The sequence below is a fragment of the Rhinolophus sinicus genome, linkage group LG01 (genome assembly GCF_036562045.2).
Source record: "Rhinolophus sinicus isolate RSC01 linkage group LG01, ASM3656204v1, whole genome shotgun sequence".
NCBI classification, from domain to species: Eukaryota; Metazoa; Chordata; class Mammalia; order Chiroptera; family Rhinolophidae; genus Rhinolophus; species Rhinolophus sinicus.
In genome coordinates, this window is record NC_133751.1 from 126748143 (window position 1) to 126766305 (window position 18163).

General features: G+C 37.4%; 1 protein-coding gene across 3 annotated transcripts in view; it reads right to left on the reverse strand.

The window, feature by feature from the left end:
* Positions 1 to 18163, reverse strand: part of MAP3K19 (mitogen-activated protein kinase kinase kinase 19) — a 70584-nt gene that overhangs the window by 33684 nt on the left and 18737 nt on the right. For 2 of the 3 annotated variants that reach the window (XM_074335537.1, XM_019731164.2), the window contains exons 3-6: positions 12803 to 12991; positions 10682 to 10836; positions 8730 to 8845; positions 6060 to 6172 (exon numbers count right to left, since the gene is read on the reverse strand). The exons of the other annotated variant lie outside the window; for it this stretch is intronic. In XM_074335537.1, coding sequence (XP_074191638.1) covers positions 6060 to 6172; positions 8730 to 8845; positions 10682 to 10836; positions 12803 to 12991 — 573 coding nt within the window. The remainder of the gene's footprint in view (positions 1 to 6059; positions 6173 to 8729; positions 8846 to 10681; positions 10837 to 12802; positions 12992 to 18163) is intronic. 3 annotated transcript variants of the gene reach the window in all.

Genomic DNA, 18163 nt, shown 5'->3' on the forward strand with positions numbered 1-18163 from the left:
TCATCACTTTTCATTTTTAGTAATGTAATATATGGAATTGGTCGTCTTATTGCTGTCTGAATGTGTGTATTTTGATTAGTAGAAATGTTGGAGATAGTTTCAGATGCTTATTGACCGTTGAATTTTTATTTAGTATACGAGTATATATAGTTTTTGTTCAGATCCTTAGTCTAGAATTCTCTATGAGACCTCAAAATATTTCTAACATTTCATAAAATAACAGTGATTCAGTGATATTTTTATGTTAAACTTTGGAAAATAGCAGCCCTAATTTGGAAGTGTTATATACACAACTAGTTCTCACGTTAGGTTTTTATGTTGATTAATGGGCTGTGGTCAGCCTCAACTGCTTAGTTCATTTATTAGTTTATTGTTTAAGAAAAGTCGGAATATGCAGAGTGTGGGCACACCTACCTCTGAAATCCATAACGGTGACTAGCATTTACACAGACACTGTTCTATGCACACTACATATATAACTAATTTAATCCTCACAACAATTCTAAAAGGAGGAACTATTTTCTTCTTTTTATAATGAGGCCCAGAGAAGTCATGTTACTTACCCAAGTTTACTTAGCAAGCCAGTGAAAGAGCCTGGATTCACACCCAGACTCTAAAGTCTGGTTCCAGAGCTCTTAAACCACTTGCTTTCTTGCTATCATGAAAAGGTTGGAACACCTGAAACCTATGTAACTTTACTAACAATTGTCACCCCAATAAACTTTAATTACAAAAGAAAATAAAAGGTTGAAACAAAGAATCTCAACAAAAACCAGAAAGAAAAGAAAAATAACAATGAGCAAAATTAAGAGAAAGGATACTCAAACCCAATTTGTAAGTTTGCACAGGAAAAAAACTAAAATATGCGTGTTACCACGCATGCCTGACTAAATGTTCCTATATAGAACAACCTGAAAAACCGTAAGCATCACAAACAAAAAGGATGTTGGGAATGACAGCTACTTTGTAAGTTCTCATGGAAATGAAGACTCTAGAACAGAAACAGCTCAGAATTTTGTAATTTCTTTTAGAATGCAAAATATGAAAGACTTTAAGATGTGCTTGGGTCCCACAAGAAAGAGAATTGACATAATGACACTCAGTTGTGATAAAGGAGAGAAGACATTAGAATAGCATGTCCCAAACATAAATGGATTTTATAAATCATTGACAACAGTGCAGGAGGTGACAATAGACTAGAAATAGAACATAGCATTCTCATCTGCAAACAACAGAGTTCTTCTAAACATACAGAAGAGAAAAAAAGGCATGGAAATCACATGTAATTAAACTTGGAAAGATTTTTTTCTTAGATGAAAAAAGATTGGGAGAGTCTATAAAGAGCCTCTAGGAACAATCCCACAAGCAAGGCAGCTGCTTATATTTGTGAACTATAAAAACCTATTGGAGACAACCAAAGAGAAAAGCGAGCTTTCATTCAAAGAAAAGAAGTGAAGGATGACCTTGGGTTTTGCAATTTCAACCCTAGAGAAAGCACTAGGAAAGAAAAGCAAGTTCAACAGTGAAAGAGTCTATTTCTCTCTCAAAAATGAGTTCAAAGTTATTTCAACCATAATAAGAAAAATGTAGAGTGAAAGTTCAACAAACATTTTAAAGCTGCACGAAAAAAATGTAGTAATGTGAAGGGAATTTTTTTGCCTTTTCAAAAGAAACATTGCTTAAATATACCATAAAAAATTAAAAGTATATGTGTTTTGTTTATCAATTTTTAATTCATGACGCTTACTTTAAAGATTGGTCTCTAGGTATTTTATTTTGATAACCATGTTATATTAGTAACCAAAAATAATACACCCTTCAGTGTCGTGACAAAATCTACTACACTGCAGGGATTCTCAGCCTCAGCACCTTTGACATTTGTGGCTGGATAGTACTTTGCTGTGGGGGCCTGTCCTTTGTATTGTAGAATGTTTAGCAATATCCTTGGCCTCTACCCACTAGATGCCAATAGCACCTCTCCCTCAGTTGTGACATGAAAAATGTCTCCAAATGTTGCCAAATGCCCCCGGGGGGCAAATCACTTCCTACTGAGAACTACTGTAGTAAAACAACGTTGACAAGGAGACTGACCTGTTTAGAAAAGTTATAAATGCACAGAGGTAAATTATTCAAATAGTATTAAAAAAGAAAAGTTTCCATTCTACCTCATCCTATCCCACACCCTAGAGGAGTCCTGATTTAAACATTTGTAATTTTTGTTATCAGTGCAAACAAATCCATCTCATTCTTTTAATTTTTATCCAATTTTGTTTACGTTCTATTCTAGGAAAACTGTTGCTCTTAAAACCCTCTAAACCATCACCCCAATCTGGTCCACCACCCTCTCCTCTCCTTCCAGCTCAGCCAGAGCGAGCAGTTCATTTGGTGAGTCCTTTCATATCAATTATTCTGCATTTACTTACATGACAAACATCTTCATTCACAACATATGGCATTGTTGTGGAGTTTTCTTTTTGATGTAAATGGTATCGCGCGGCTACACACAAATTAAACCATGTCAGAGTTTTCTATAGTATGGCTATATCATGGTGGGTCTTTCCTTAATTTTAACTTTTATCAAAGTTAACATTTTTAAAAAGTCAAATAATGGTAAGAGACTTATAACAAAAAGGTCATCAGTTTTCTTCCCTACCCTTTTCCTTAAAGGCAACCACTTCCAGCTTTTTAATGGTTTCTTTTGGTATTTTCTTCTATAACTCCAGAAAATATATTTATTCTGCTATCTTTTAAGGAATCAAAATGACGCTTGATCTCCTGACTTATTATTGTAGTTGACAATTCAGTATTTTATTCCTCACCCTGATCCTCCCAATAAATTCACCCTCTTTTTCTGTTAAGTCAATAGTCAAAGTTCAAATTATGATTATGTGGAAATAGTACAGTGGTTGTGTAATATAATCACACTTTCATGTACAACTTTTTTTATCTTCACAAAACTTGTTTTTTATTTCTAATTGTTTTGTTTTACTCATTTTCTTATGTGTTTTTTGTTCATGCCTAAATCTCCCAACCTCCAAGGGTCTCTTTATTTATTAACTATATCAGATAATATGTCAGTTCTATTTCCTTCCTGGAAATCTCTATTATCCCGCCCTTCCTCCTAATTATCTGACCTGATACATGGCTGAAGCTTTGGGACTTGCCTTCTCCATTACACCAATGATTCCCTCCTCTCCCGTGTTTTGGATCCCAGATTCCTTGAATCACGGATCCAATTTCCCCCTCTATTTTTATCCATTCCCTTAATTTTCTAGAGCACATAATACAATAGCCTCCTTAAAAAGTGTATGAGAAGTACATGAGATCTAGTGTGTCTGAAAAATGTCGTTTTCAACTCTAATACTTGATTTATATATGTCTGGATATAGAAACCTAGGTTGAAACCCGTATTTTTTTCTCAGATATTTGAAGGCCTACTCCTCCCCTTTCCATTATTTTAAGTGCAGCATACATTCAGAAAAGTGCACATATCATAAGTTTATAGATTCATGAATTTTTATAAACTGAACACACTCGTGTCACTAGGACCCAAATCAAGTAAAAGTGTTTTTAGACATAACATAAAAATTAAGACCCAAAGAAGAAACAAAAAGATAAATTAGTTTTCATTAAAATAGAAAAAACCTGTTCCCTAAAAGACTTGTTTAAAGGGTGAAAAAGGAAAAACAAGCCAAGTTTTTCTCATTGATTAGCAAAAAATATTTGTGAATCACATATTCAGAATATATAAAGAATTCTCTAAACTCAATAGCAAGAAAACGAACAATCCGATTAGAAAATGGACAAAAAACTTGAGTAGATGATTAAAACTGATGGCAAATAAACAGAAAAAAAATGTTCAGCATTGATCATTAGGGAAATGCAAACTGAAACCACAATGAGATATCACCATACACCCATCAGACTGGTTAATATAAAAAAATATTGACAGTACCATATGCTGGCAAGGGTACAGACAAACAGGATCTCTCACTTATTGCCGGTGGAACTATAAAATGCTACAGCCACTCTGGAAAATTGTTTAGCTTATTTTTTTTAAAGTTAAGCATACATTTACCATATTACCTAGTAATTGGACTCCTGGGCATGTATCCTAGAGAAATGAAAACATTATCTTCGCACAAAATCTGTACACGAACGTTCATAGTAACTTTATTTGTAATAGCCTCAAACTGGAAACAACCCAAATGTCTTTCAGCAGGTGAATGGCTAAATAAACCATGGAACATCCATATCACAGAATACTACTTAGTATTACAAAGAAACTATTGCCACACACGACTTGGATCTATCTCAAGAGCATTATGCTGAGTAGAAAAAGCAAATCTCAAAAGTTTATATTATGATAATTCCATTTATATGACATTCTCGAAATGAAAAAATTATAGAGATGGAGAACAGATGCCAGGGGTTAAGGAAGGGGGGAGGGTGTGGCTATAAAGAGGGTAATATGAGGGGATTCCTTTGTGGAGACAAAACAGTTCTATATCATGATTGTGATGATTAAGGGGATAAAATGTCATAGAACTGTACACACTGACACACACACAAACAGAAAAAAAAGAAAAAGGCATGCATGCAAAAATTAGTGACATCCAGGTATGATCTGTAGTCTAGTTAATTGTACTGCATCAATGTCAATGTCCTACTTTTGACAATGTACTAGTTATGACAATAGTTCCCATTGGAGAAGGCTGGTGAAGGGCGCAAAGGGTCTCTATGTACAAGTTCTTGCGAATCTGTAATTATTTCCAAATAAAACGTTAAAAAAATAAATTTACTGTTTTTTGTTTTCTTTGTTGTCTTGGGATGATTTTTGAAAGGAAAAATGGACTGAAATGTAGTTACCATATCCAAAACTCCTCATTATTGTTTATAAATATTATAGTCCATAGCTTATTAACTTTTTTTGAAGAGTATAGGCCAATTATTTTATTTTTTAAATTTAATTTAATTTTTTCATTACAGTTGACATTCAGTATTATTTTATATTAGTTTTAGATGTATAGCATAGTATTTAGACATTTATGTAGTTTATGAAGTGATTCCCCCCAATTAGTCTAATACTCACCCAGCACTATACAAAGTTATTACAATATTATTGACTTTACATCTCCATGACTATTTTGTAACTACTGATTTGTACTACTTAATCCCTTCACCTTTTTTCACCCCACCCTCCAACCCCCCTTCCCATCTGTATCTATGAATCTGTTTCTGGTTTTCTGTTTGTTTATTTTGTTCTTTAGTTTCCACATATAAGAGAGATCATACAGTATTTGTCTTTCTCTGTCTGACTTATTTCACTTAGCATGATACCCTCTAGGTCCATTCCATCAAAACTTTTAAAAATAAACAATTTTGTGGCCACATTTTTCTTACCTAATAAAATATTGAGTAGTAATATTTTTAACTGTTTGGGCTATGTTCATTTACATAAAAGTTCAAAAGGTACAAATAAGCATACACTGCAAATTCATCTCTAATTTTCTCCCCCATAGACAACCACTGTTACCAATTTGTTGTATGTCTTGGGTATCATTCCACAGTTTTCTATGGATCACAGTGTTTTTTACTAATGCTGTTACTATACTACGAGGGATTTTTTGTGGAGTCACTCATCACAGGACGAGGTGAAAATCAGGGACAAGAGGAGGCATCTGATTTGTAGTATCCTGTGATGGATGTGACACGATCAGATTACTGATCTCCTTTTCCATGTTAGCATACATAAAGACAAGCCACATTTTATTGTTTAGTATGGATTCACCACAATATTTGGTTGTATTAGACACACACACACACACACACATACACACACACACAATGCATGAGACTGAGAGTGAACTAGCTACTGCTCTGAGATTACACTTGAAGTACACTGTCTTATTAATTGTGCTTTAAATTTCTTTATGATTGCATTAAAATATAATTGTAGTATATAATTGTTATAAAATATTCAAGCAACATAAATGAAGCAGTTGATGGAGTAAGTTATCCATTTTTATTGATTTGTTTCTTTAAAGAGAGTGTCTTACCTCACTGCTGCTGATGCTTTGCAAGAGTATATTTTGGTTTTTAGTAACTGTCATATCAGTTGGAGAAGAGTTTATATCATGACAAATGTCAAGCAATGATTCAGCATGTCTCCCTGCCAAAAGAAACATAATAATGTGTTTTGATAAGACTCATCTCCAGCAATTTCACTGGAAGATTTAGCTCTAGGTTCTGAAATCAGTTCCATTTTGTCAAATATTTTTCTGAAATAGTGGTGTGGGATTGTGATGAAGCTTCAGGTGATAATTTTTACAGGAAGAGATGTGAGGACAAGAAGCCACAGAATGGATGGGGTTTGGTTTGTGTCTTTAAAAATTTAGGCAAAGTTGTTATGTGAAACACCTAACAATGGGCTGGAAATTACATTTACTGCATAGTTTCCAAAGACAAAAACACTCAGCTGCTCTGAGCACACTTCCTGTTCAGCACTGAAATCACATTACATTGACAAAGTTTGTACATCAAACAGTGAACTCCCAGTTCTTTCCTGAGGGACATTGTTCTTCTATTCATCCTCTTCTTGCTAGCCTGACTTTTTCATAGAGGTATGGCCTCTTCGATGAAAATTTCTCCCTTTTCCAATGGTTCTTCCATTTACCTTATAACTGAAACAAAATTGAACATGTGATCTATACTCAGACCCTCTATTTCTTCACCACATGTTTCTTCTTTGCTCTTTGCAATCTATCTTCTGCCTCTATCCTGCCATTGAAACTTCTCACTTCCTTACTGCATTTGCTTTGTAACCTCTCTTCTAATTTGATGTTGTTTCCATTTATTTCTTCTTGCAACTCTCTCTTGATTCTCCTCCTTCCTCTCTCACTCCCGAGACCCCATGTGCACACCACTCTCTAACTACAGGAGCACCTCCTCGGCTCAGCTCCCCCCCCCTGCAATTTTCTCACCATCATCAATCCTTCAATGATCTTGCCTACTCTCAGATCCTCACAATCTCCGTTGTGCAGAGAACTCCCAGACTAACATAGGAACCCATCCTTTCCAACAAGCACTGTCCTACAGAAAACTGCTACTTGAAAGTACTAAGGTTCCATCAATACAATGTTTTAGAAGTCATTACGTTCACTATCTTCACCAAACCAAAACGTTCTTCAATCTTGTTGATTGTATTTCCATCTCCCCACTTCCCAGGGCCAAAACTTTGGAATCATGTCTGACTCTTTCTCAACTTTTGTCTCGGTGTCTCTTCTATCATCTTTACATCACCAAGTTCTGTGAATTCTTCTTTCACAATATCCCTTAAACACACCATATCCAGCACCTCTCAGACCCCCTACCACACCAAGGATCTTTTCCTGGCCCTTATCACCACACATGGACACTTCTATACTTTCTTTTTTTTTTTTTTTTTAAAAACAACAACTCTATCCTGACTTTTTTTTATATATACATAAAATTTATTGGGGAATATTGGGGGACAGTGTACTTCTCCAGGGCCCATTAGCTCCAACTCGTTATCCTTCAATCTAGTTGTGGAGGACGCAGCTCAGCTCCAAGTCCAGTCGCTGTTTTCAGTCTTTAGTTGCAAGGGGCGCAGCCCACCATCCAATGGAGGGAATTGAACCAGCAACCTTGTTGTTGAGAGCTCAAGCTGTAACCAACTAATCCATCCGGCCGTCCCTCCAGAAGCTCAGTGGCAGGTTGTTGTCTTCAATCTAGTTGTGCAGGGCGCAGCTCACTGGCCCATGTGGGAATCGAGCCCTGTTGCTCAGAGCTCACGCTCAAATCAACTGAGCCTTCCGGCCACCCATATACTTTCTTAATAGAATTCCCTGCCATGAGTCTCTTCCTCCTAATCCACCCTACACAGTAAGAACAAGTTCATTTTCTGAAAACATGCTTTCATATTCTCTGGCCTAAAATTCTTTAGTGATTCTATTTTATTGAAAAAAGAATTATATCCTTCAGCTTTACATTCAACGGGTCCTCAATGGACTCAATTTCTTTATATATCTGACCTTATGTGTTCCTTTCTTCTGATATGAAATTTTGGTTTTAGTCTCCCATTTGGCCCTGGGATGCCCATACTCCCTTAAAACATAGTGTCTCTGCTTCACAAAATCAAATCCCATCATTTTCAAGGACCAGACTGAGTCTCACCTCTTCCATGAAACCTTCTTAGGTACAACCTTGTTCCCTGCCCAGAAGCTTCAAACAAAAAGCTAGTTGAACCACAAAGTCAAGGAAGCAGCTTTCACACAGTCACATGTTGCTCAGTGGCACTTTTTTCATTACCCCTTTCTCTGTGGCTGTTTCTGAGTCTTTGCTCAGACTCTTTCTTCCTACCTGGATCAAACCTTCTCTCTTTTTTCTTTCCTACTATATCTTATCCAGCATTCAAGAACCACTATAAGTTCCACTTCTTTTACCAAGTTCACAATAAACTCTTTCTCCTCTGACTTATGGGATGTGTCCCTGACCACACTGAACACTTTCAAATGTTTGGACCATGTCTTAAGCTTTTTTGCATCTCTCAGAGCACCTGCTCATGAGCCTTGTAAAGTCACTGCTCAATAAATAGATGTTGGCTTGATTTCGTTAAATGGATTCGTCAAATATATGTAGAAAAAGGAAGATTTCTAATCAGGGCCCTTATTGTTGGGAAAATTTAAAAGTGGATTACAACTATTTACCTTGTTTTGGCATAGAATTCATTAGAATGTTCAATAACTGCTGTTTCTTAAAACTCTCTAATTGTGACACATAATGTATTGCTGATTTTCCACCAAAATCACAGAGTTTAGGATCTCTAGGAAGAATAGAATCAACATCAAAGATTATTTAGTTAAGTCTGTTGAAAAAGAAAACCAATATGAGAGGAGAAACATTGACATGAAATAAATACAAGTAATCTTATGTAGTTTGGGGATAACAATAATGACTTCAAAACGTAAGAGACAGAGAGTGACAATTTTTCAAGATTTTTAAACAAAAGCAATATGCTGTGTATCTTATTTCCACTCCCATTCTAAAAACAGTCTAATATTTGCAGAAAATTTCCAACTTTGGACAAAAATTTTCATAATTCTTTAATGATGCATAAAATCAAGTAAAAGTAAAAACATCTTGATAAACTGTTTTCTTATCCTTCCAAATAGCTGACTTGGCTCTTTTTTCTTTCCAGTGTTCTAGTTAACTGCTTATTTTCTTGACGTTTCTTTTTTCTAATGCTACCACCAAGTTCTTTTACCGTTCAAAATAGTAGAATGGCATGCATCTCTCTTTAAAATGAAGCCAGTGTGCTTATTTCACAGGCTCTTGGTAGAGCCAAGTGATCTTGTCATAAAATCCCTCTCTGCATGATCTTTCCATTCCTCTTCGCCTTGCCCTGTGGTTGGTAAACCAAACAGGCCAATCTTAGGGCTCTTTGCAACAGTGCTAATAATACCCTCTCTGTGCTGTACTGAATGCTAGGATTAGACATCAGCTCAGAGAGATCCAGAGGGTAAACGATGAGAACCCTATTAATAGATTATGGTGAGGTAAACAATGGTTAACACTTCACTAGTCCCATTCTGTGACAAGGAGAGAGTTGATCATGTCTCCAAACTCACACCTTTGGATTTGAATCTCTTTATTACTATGGGCCTGGGTAATGTTTTAGGATCTGCAACAATATTCTACTAGTATGGCCTTTTCTCCATCAAGGGTCACGATTCAAAAGAAATAGCATCGGACCAGGAATTGGGGGACTGCCACTACCTTCATATGTGGCCTTAAGCAGGTCAGTTAACTCACTGGGACCTTACTTAGTTTGCTCCTCTGCCTTGGTTAGTGTTTCTCCACGTGGCGTCCTTTGATCTCCTGTATCCTGGACCCCACACCAGGCCTGCTGAACACCATCTCTGGGGTGGTGGCCAGTAATCTCCATTCATAGACCATCTCCTCAGCTGTTTCTTAAACTGCATTCTGAGGTAGCCTCAGACTTCCACGTTCATCCTCTTATTCTAACTGATCCTTTTACAATAGCTCATGTTCTTGACAGTACTGTTGTTTTGGAAGCTCCCTCTTCCTATTTTTATTTCCAAACCAAAATTCATACGAAATACGGAGCAAGAGCTTGGGCCATCTGTTCTTATTTTTATGACAAGCTATCTAGGTAACAACCAGCATTAGGAAACTGCAGTTTAACATGAGAGACTGCTTATGAACCCTCTGATTTTTTTTAAAGTTAATTGTTTATTTCTCCCCTCCTAAAAGAGCATGTCAGCATATAGTAATTTTTAGATAACTGGAAATCTCTACCATACATTGCTTTTGATATTTGACAATGCTTTCCAATATAATCAGCAACAGCCTGGGAGGAGGGAGCTACATATTCAAGAATTATTTGATATCCTCAGTAACTATCAAAACAGTAGGTAGTTAACTAAATAAAACAAAAGGCCAATGTCATAAGAATAATAGTAACAGCTAACATTTGTACAACATTTTGCAACTGCAAAGCCCCTTTTATGGACATGTGTGTGCATGTAGTATATATAATTTTAAAACCCTTAATCCGTATGTCTAGATTTACAAATGACTTCTGTAAATAGTAATGGCATAGACACACTTCCCCTGCTGTCTGACCGCTCCTACTCACGCGCGGTGCCTGAGGAGCTCAGACAGAACCTCCACAGGTCTGTAGACTGTTAATATATCGAGACTCTCAAACAGGTCCACGTCTCTCACAGCCAGCATCAGAGGGGTCAAGCCATGTTGGTTTGGGAAATTTATATCCAGGAACTCTTCAGATGCCTTTAAAAACATGAAACTTTATTTCCATTATGTTTCTTATTGCATGATTTATACTAATCTTTGCATTTTCATTGCTTGGCCAAATTCTCATTTTAACTTGAATACCTTCTTTCTCAATGTCTATATTGAGAGGGAGCAGATGAATTGAAAAAACACAGTCCTGAGAGACAGACAGACTTACATCTGAATTTTAGCTCCTTAAGCTGGTTATCGAAGTTCCCTGATAAGGTTATATCAAGGACACTCTGATAAAAGGTGATCAAATCACCCTGATAAAGTAAGGGACACCCAGTTAAACAATGAATAATTTTCATTTGTGACATAATTATACCAAAAAATTATTTGGTATTTATCTAAAATTCAACTTGAGCTGAGTGTCCTGTATTTTTATTTGCAAAATCTAGCAACCCTACTCTGAAGGTCAGAATCTTCATCTATAAAGTAGGAATAAGAGCGTTCTCCCTGCAGGATTGTTTTGATGGGTGGAGAGCAGAATGTCTGGCACATGTTCAATAAACATTTGTGGAACGAAGGACTCATTTACAATAATAAAGCAGCTCAGTTAACTGTATTTATATAGTCAAATGGAGGTGGATATATAGATGTTATTTGTTGTTTCAATGTTCTAAATTCATTAAATTTTAAATTTGGATAATTCAAAAACTGAAAAGCTACTGAAAGGCCACATTTTCCAAGTTATTTATCTCATAGACCAAAGTAACTCTCTCTAATTTCCATTTCTATTTCACTTTCTGTCATGTCTGTATAGTCAAGGTCTCTACCTCAGTTTCTCCAGGGACAAACGAGAGATAATAATATTACCTCAGAGAGGTGCTGTGGGAATTAATTAGTTAACATATTTTTTCTGTTTCTGAAAAGAAACCACCTCTTATATCAATGCTTATTATTAGTTAGAACCAACATGAAAGTTTTGAGCTGAGAATACCCTTACAATAGCACATTAATTCAGCATCTATTGATTAAGCTCCAGATCCAGTTGTAGACACCAGTTTCTTAAAACTTTGCTGCCAATTTTTAGGGGTGAAAAATGTGGTCATGAAACAGGCATTGGATTGCATTAAAATGGATTACCATTAAAATAAAATGTATTGTCCTTCCAAAAAATTTTCTAAGACTCAATTCATGCCGTATGGCAATTTTAGACTATCATTCAGTACAACAAAAGAATTCAGAGTCCTTTGGATTTTGTTGTACATTTCTTTGAACTCTAGGTGACCAGAATATCATTCACTTTTTCTTTATCGGTTTGCATCTCTACCATAAAGGAATGGAAGAAACTGTTTCCTAGCAGCAATTGATTTTCTTTCAGTTGGAAGGTCATGTGATCTGACAGTATCTCTGAAGGTAAATGTCAAGAGTAGGCAGTTGTCCACCACCAATAATTAATGTCCTGGGTTATACATATTATTTTGCAAATTATATTGGGAAAGAGTATCTATGGTAGAAAATGTAAACAAGAAAGAAGATCAATATCTTAAGAAGATAGCATTTTAAAAATGTATCCTATTAACTCCTTAGTCACAACTAAATTTTATGCAAAGCACAGCTTCTCTGATTCCCTTTTCAGGATGAAGATAATAACTTCAACTGGTCCAAAGGGATCTAAACAGCAATTGTACAAATGGCAATGATGTCAAGGGAATTCCTTTGAGCAAGTTGACAGTGGTTCTCTGGGGACATCCTGGGAGCACATCATTTCCCAGGTGTGTTGCCTGACTTCTTCTAAAATCCAGCTGGGTAAAGGTGGAAATAGGCTGTGTGACCTTGCTTTTCACCTCAGTGTCCGGTTTGATCCTGCCGCTTTCTCATATTTCCTGCCTGAAACTTTCTGGGACTGCGTTAGAAAAGAACTTCTTTTTCTTCAAGAGGAGTCACACTCTGTGCCTTCCTTACCACCCAACCACCCACCTACCCGAAGGCAGAAGCAAACATCAGTTGAACTGACCAACAAGTGCTGCAGTTGTTCAAGATCACCTTGCCACGAACTTTGTAGAAGCTGCATTTGGGGATTCTGGATTCCACTGACGGCCAAGAGCTGTCTTTGGACTTTGCAGTTAGCCACATGGACTGCGGTTTGGTTGTTGTAATTGCAAAGGGTGATATCTGCTCCCTTTTCCAGAAGAAATCCAACAACCTGCAACACCACAGCATTCTTTCTTAGCATTTTTGAGTATCAATAGTGTCTTCAGGGCTGGGTAGAAAACTTACATGTGTCTCTGACTTGTGTTATAGGAAAGGAGAATCAGAGGGGCACAAAATAAAGGATTGATTTGGATGCAGGTGACTGCTATTTGCCTTTTTTAAATTTGGAAAACAAAAATGTCCATGATACAGATGGTTTGGGGGATGTTATATTTTTTTAAAAAAACTAGAGGTCTCTGAACATTTTATGTTAAACCCACATAAAACATTGAAGTCCTATTAGTATCATCTATAATTTAGAATATAAAACCCCACAATTCAGGCTTACATATTCTTGAATATTGCAAGTATTTCCACAAGTATTTCTAGGCAGAGAATAAACTCTTCAAAATGGTGAAGGCATAATTTACTCAACAAATATGGACTGAGTGACTAGTAGGTGTCAAGAACTGTCCTTGGTGCTGAGATTCCAATAATGAACAAAATAGATGACCAGCTGTTAAGGCATTTGCAATCTAGTGAGGAACAGTGACAGATTTAAAAAAAAAAAAAGGCAATTGCGACACAGTGGGATAAATGCAATGATAGAGTAAATACAGGAAGCTGAGGGACACTTAGAAGAAACTTATTAAGCTGTCTTAGAGGAACTGGGAAGACTTTTTGGAGGAAGTGATGTCTAAGTTGAGAACTGCAGGATCAGACTCAGTTAAATAGGCAAAGACTGGGAGAAAGATTGTTTCCAGCAAAGGATATAGTATGAGTGTGAACAAAGTACTGTGAATGCTATGGACAGAATTATGTGCCCTAAAAATTCATATGTTGAAGCTCTAACCTGCAATGTGATTGTATTTGAAGAGAGGGTCTCTAGAAAGTACTTAAGGTTAAATAAGGTTATAAGGATGGGGCCCTAATCTGATAGGATTAGTGTCCTTGTGAGAAGAGACTCCCTCTCTCTCTTATCAAGGATAACTCCCACATAGACTTCAGTCTATTTTTGTCTATATTCCCTACCCACTGCAGACCAGGCCACCATGATCTCTTGCCTGAAACAATGCAACAGCCTTCTAAGAGGTCTCTCCATTTCCAAATACTCTGCATGAAACCCATTATAATAGCTAGAATCAAAATTCAGATAACACTGTGTTGGCAAGATGTGGAGAAATTGGAACCCTTATATACTGTTGTAAATGGTGCAGCCACTTTGGAAAACTGTCTGGCAGTTCCTCAAATGATTAAACATAGAGTTACCATATGAGCCAGCAATTCCACTCTCAGGAATGTTAGGAATGGCGTGAAAGAGAAATAAAAACATATGACCACACCAAAACTTGTACACAAATGTTTATACTAGCATTATTCATAGTAACCAAAACATGGAAACTACCCAATTTCCATCAATGGACAAATGGATAAATAAAATTTGGTATATCCACATAACGGAATATTCTTCAGACATAAAAAGGAATGAGGTCCTGATATATGCTACAACATGGATGAACCTTGAAAAACAACATGCTAAGTGAAAGAAGCCAATCACAAAGACCACATACTATGCGATTCCATTCATATGAAAGTACAGAATAGGAAAAACTATAGAGACAGAAAGTAGATAGTGGATGTTTAGGGCTAGGGTGGGGAGAGGGAGGAGACTAGGGAGGGAGAGCTGAAGGGTATGAGGTTTCTTTTTGGGGGAGTGGGGAGCTCTTCTTGAGATGATGAAATGTTTGAAAAATGACTGTACTGATGCTTGCACACTCATGTAATATACTAAAAAAATCATTGAATTGCATACTTTAAATGGATGAATTGTACGGGATGTGAATTATATCTGAATAAAGATGTTTTTGAACATTTCTTTGCATGCCTTTGTGGCCCTGAGTGATCTGATCTCTGCCCTTATTTCCAGCCTCAGCTTGTGCCACTCTTCCCCCTCCCTTTGCAAGCTCTAATCACCTTTCTACACTTCAAATATGCAAATTTTTACTAACCAAGGTCCTTTCTCTCTGTTATTCCCTCTGCTCTAACTGCTTTTCAGATGTCACCCCTTATCATTATTTCAGTCTTCGCATAAATGTAACCACATCAATGAGGACTTTCCTGACCACCTTCTCCGAGGAGGTTTCACTCTGTTGGTTACTTCAAAGCACTAATAACCATTTGTAATTTAATGAAGTGCTTTTTGTTTCCTTATTTATCGTGTTTTGCCTTAATTAGACTACAAGTTCACAAGGGCAAGAGACCTTATCACATGAATAAATATTTTATGAATAAGTGAATGATTTAAAATAAATAAATGGTGATACTATTTAATAAAATGGGAAACACTGATGCTGGTGTTCCCCAGGAGGATTAATATTTGGAGGGAATGACAAATACACTTTGAACATGATGTGTTTGAGATGTCTGTGACATAAAAGTGGAAATATACAGATGGAAGCTCAGCAAACTACATATACAGCACTTCAGGAGAGAGATGGGGGATGAGTTACAGAATTAGCAGCCATCCCCACATTATTGAAGAATACCACCATTTAATGGATGAGAAGAAAGAATCCATAAATGAGACTGGGGAGATGTTGCCAGAAAAGGAGGAGGAAAACCCAGAAGGAAGCCAATGGAAGAAAGCATTTCATGAAAAATTGGTGTGCGATGCTGCTAAGAGCTGAAAGTGCCCAGTGATGTTGTAGGTCACGTTGGAAGAGCGGTCTCAGTGGAGTGGTAGGAAAAGACGACACACTGCAATCGTTTGAAGAGGTGAGGAAGTAGAGACAGGGAGGGTTGACCAGCAGGACATTCTTTAGAGAGACTGTTGAAAGACAGTTCTCCAGAAACTCCAGAAATTTGGTTTCTGTAGGTCTTATGAGCAGAGGCGCTGATGAACAACCTTGGAAGACAGAGATGGTGTCTCCCTCGGGAGCATCAGGAAGATATGTTTCCTGGCCATTATTAAAGATCCAGGCTTTCTAAGCTCAAGGCTCCTTTCTTATAATTCAACTCACTGTATGTGCAGATACCACCTCTCCATGTTGCCCTATGGGAATGAGGGCTCAGGGAACTGAAGCAAATGCTGACTATTGCTATGGAGAATAATGAACTGCCATTTTTCTCTGACCCAGGAGTCTTGTGTCTTCTGCCAGACTCTGAAACGATGACTGGCTGACTTACTAGCTTGCAAATAAGGAAAAATATCAGATGCTTCACAGATGATAATTTTTGCAAAAGGTGAAATTATGAGAGAGACAGGAATGACAGAGGAAGAATGAGGGCTTCCTGGACTAATGAGTGGGATTTAAGGAAAGTTCATAGGAAGTGGTAGCAAATTGTATATGAAGTGTTGACCAAATTGTATGGTAAATTGGATCCTCCACTTTATTGGTTATAAATAACTGTTTAAGGAACTGGGAGGTAGTTAGGCTGAGTATCAGGAAATAATTTCAAAACAGCTGTTCCCTCGTTTTTGATAATTCTTCTGTGGGTGGTATCTTCCTCACCAATTGTAACAAATACAGCTAAAATTTGTCCTGGGTGTGTGGAAGATTCTACTCCCTTTCAGACAACAGTTACAGAGATGTATATTTTCACTGATCATGAAAGGAGGAAAATTCATGACTGAAATGGGCAGAAACCAGACAAATATTGAACTTTGGCTGGTTCATTTGGGATATGGGTGGTTAAGATGCATAATGCTTGTGAAGGAGGAGTGATAATAGTGATACCTTACAGCTCAGCCCTTCCTGCTGACAACCTTAGATCAATGTAATGATGACAGTAAAGTCTCAGAATTTTCTGTAGTGGGCTTCAGCTGCTTTAAGGAAACATTGGCTTTCTTGGGGAGATTCTCCTATGGCAGACAAATTCCTGTGGTAAACCACAGATGAGGCATTAACTAGTGTTCAGGTTCTTACTGGCCTGGATTGGGTTACAATGCTGATGAAGCTGACTCACTGGAGAAACAGACACAAAGAAATCTAGACAAATTCTTGGGATTAGCCCTGCTGCCCTGGAAAATTCCCCTCGCCCATATATTAAAACCAGGTGAAAATTTAAGAGATGTTATCATGACAATGAGTCAGCAAGTGATTCAAATTAATGTAAAATCTATTTTTTAGAAAGTCCTGCTGTGAAAGGTAAGCATGAGTCAACCAAAGGCTTCAGCTCCAATCAGAAAGCAATGGGTCTGTCACCAATGAGTCAAGGGATCCCTGAAGTTGAAATATATGATGAAAGTAATATATCAAAAGCCCCCTCATATAGGGCTTTGGATGGATTGAAAACATTGGGAGTTCATTTGGTTGAGCAACGGGAAGCCTCCATGCTTCTGGAAACCAAAAGTAAATGTGCCTTGCTCATTTGCCTATAGCCCCTCTCTTTCTCCATGATCCTAGCCCCTTCTTCCTCCTGTACGACAACCTCAGCTGCTTTAGGGTAAAACATCATTAGAAGTGGGACCTGTCTACAAAGGGGACTGAAGGTCATGGCAACTCATGAGAGTATTTTGCTGAACTTTGGGGAGGGGAGAGACTAAAACGTTTATGGCTCTCTTGAAGTCACCATCCTGCCCAGACCCTTGGGAAAAGTGGGTGTTTGGATTCAGCTAATGGGGTTTGGGCAAGGTTTGCAGTGGGGAAGGAAAGCTAATGTGTTTCTATGGGTGAGGCCCTTTGGGTCAGTTCAGTATATTATGGCCATGGGTTCTTATACCTGAATGTGTAATAGGAATCAATGTATTATAAGTGTATACTTCCCAATCCTATTAGTGTCAGGAAGGATTCTTCTGATCATGATGAACTAGTAGGTAGAAAAGTGCTAGTATCCTTTTAGAGGAGTCCCTGACCCTCTTGAGTCTCTATGACTGATCGTTTTGCAAATTGGGGAGCCTCTGAAAAGGGAGGCAGTCTCCACCCAGAGGTGTCCCTTGGGACTTAGACTTTTTGCCTCCCTGACATATCTAATAGGCACATCACTTGTTGTTGTTTTTTACGTGACTTTTGAAAAGTGGATATTAGCTTGTTGGTGACTCTTGTCAAGACTGAACACCTTATCCATGGAGACCTTAGAGACGTCATCAAAATGGCGATGTGAGGTGAGCCTCTGTAAATCTCCCCTGGAATTTACAACTAATCGAAGAACTATAACTCCACAAAGGACTCCCTGCATAGCAGAC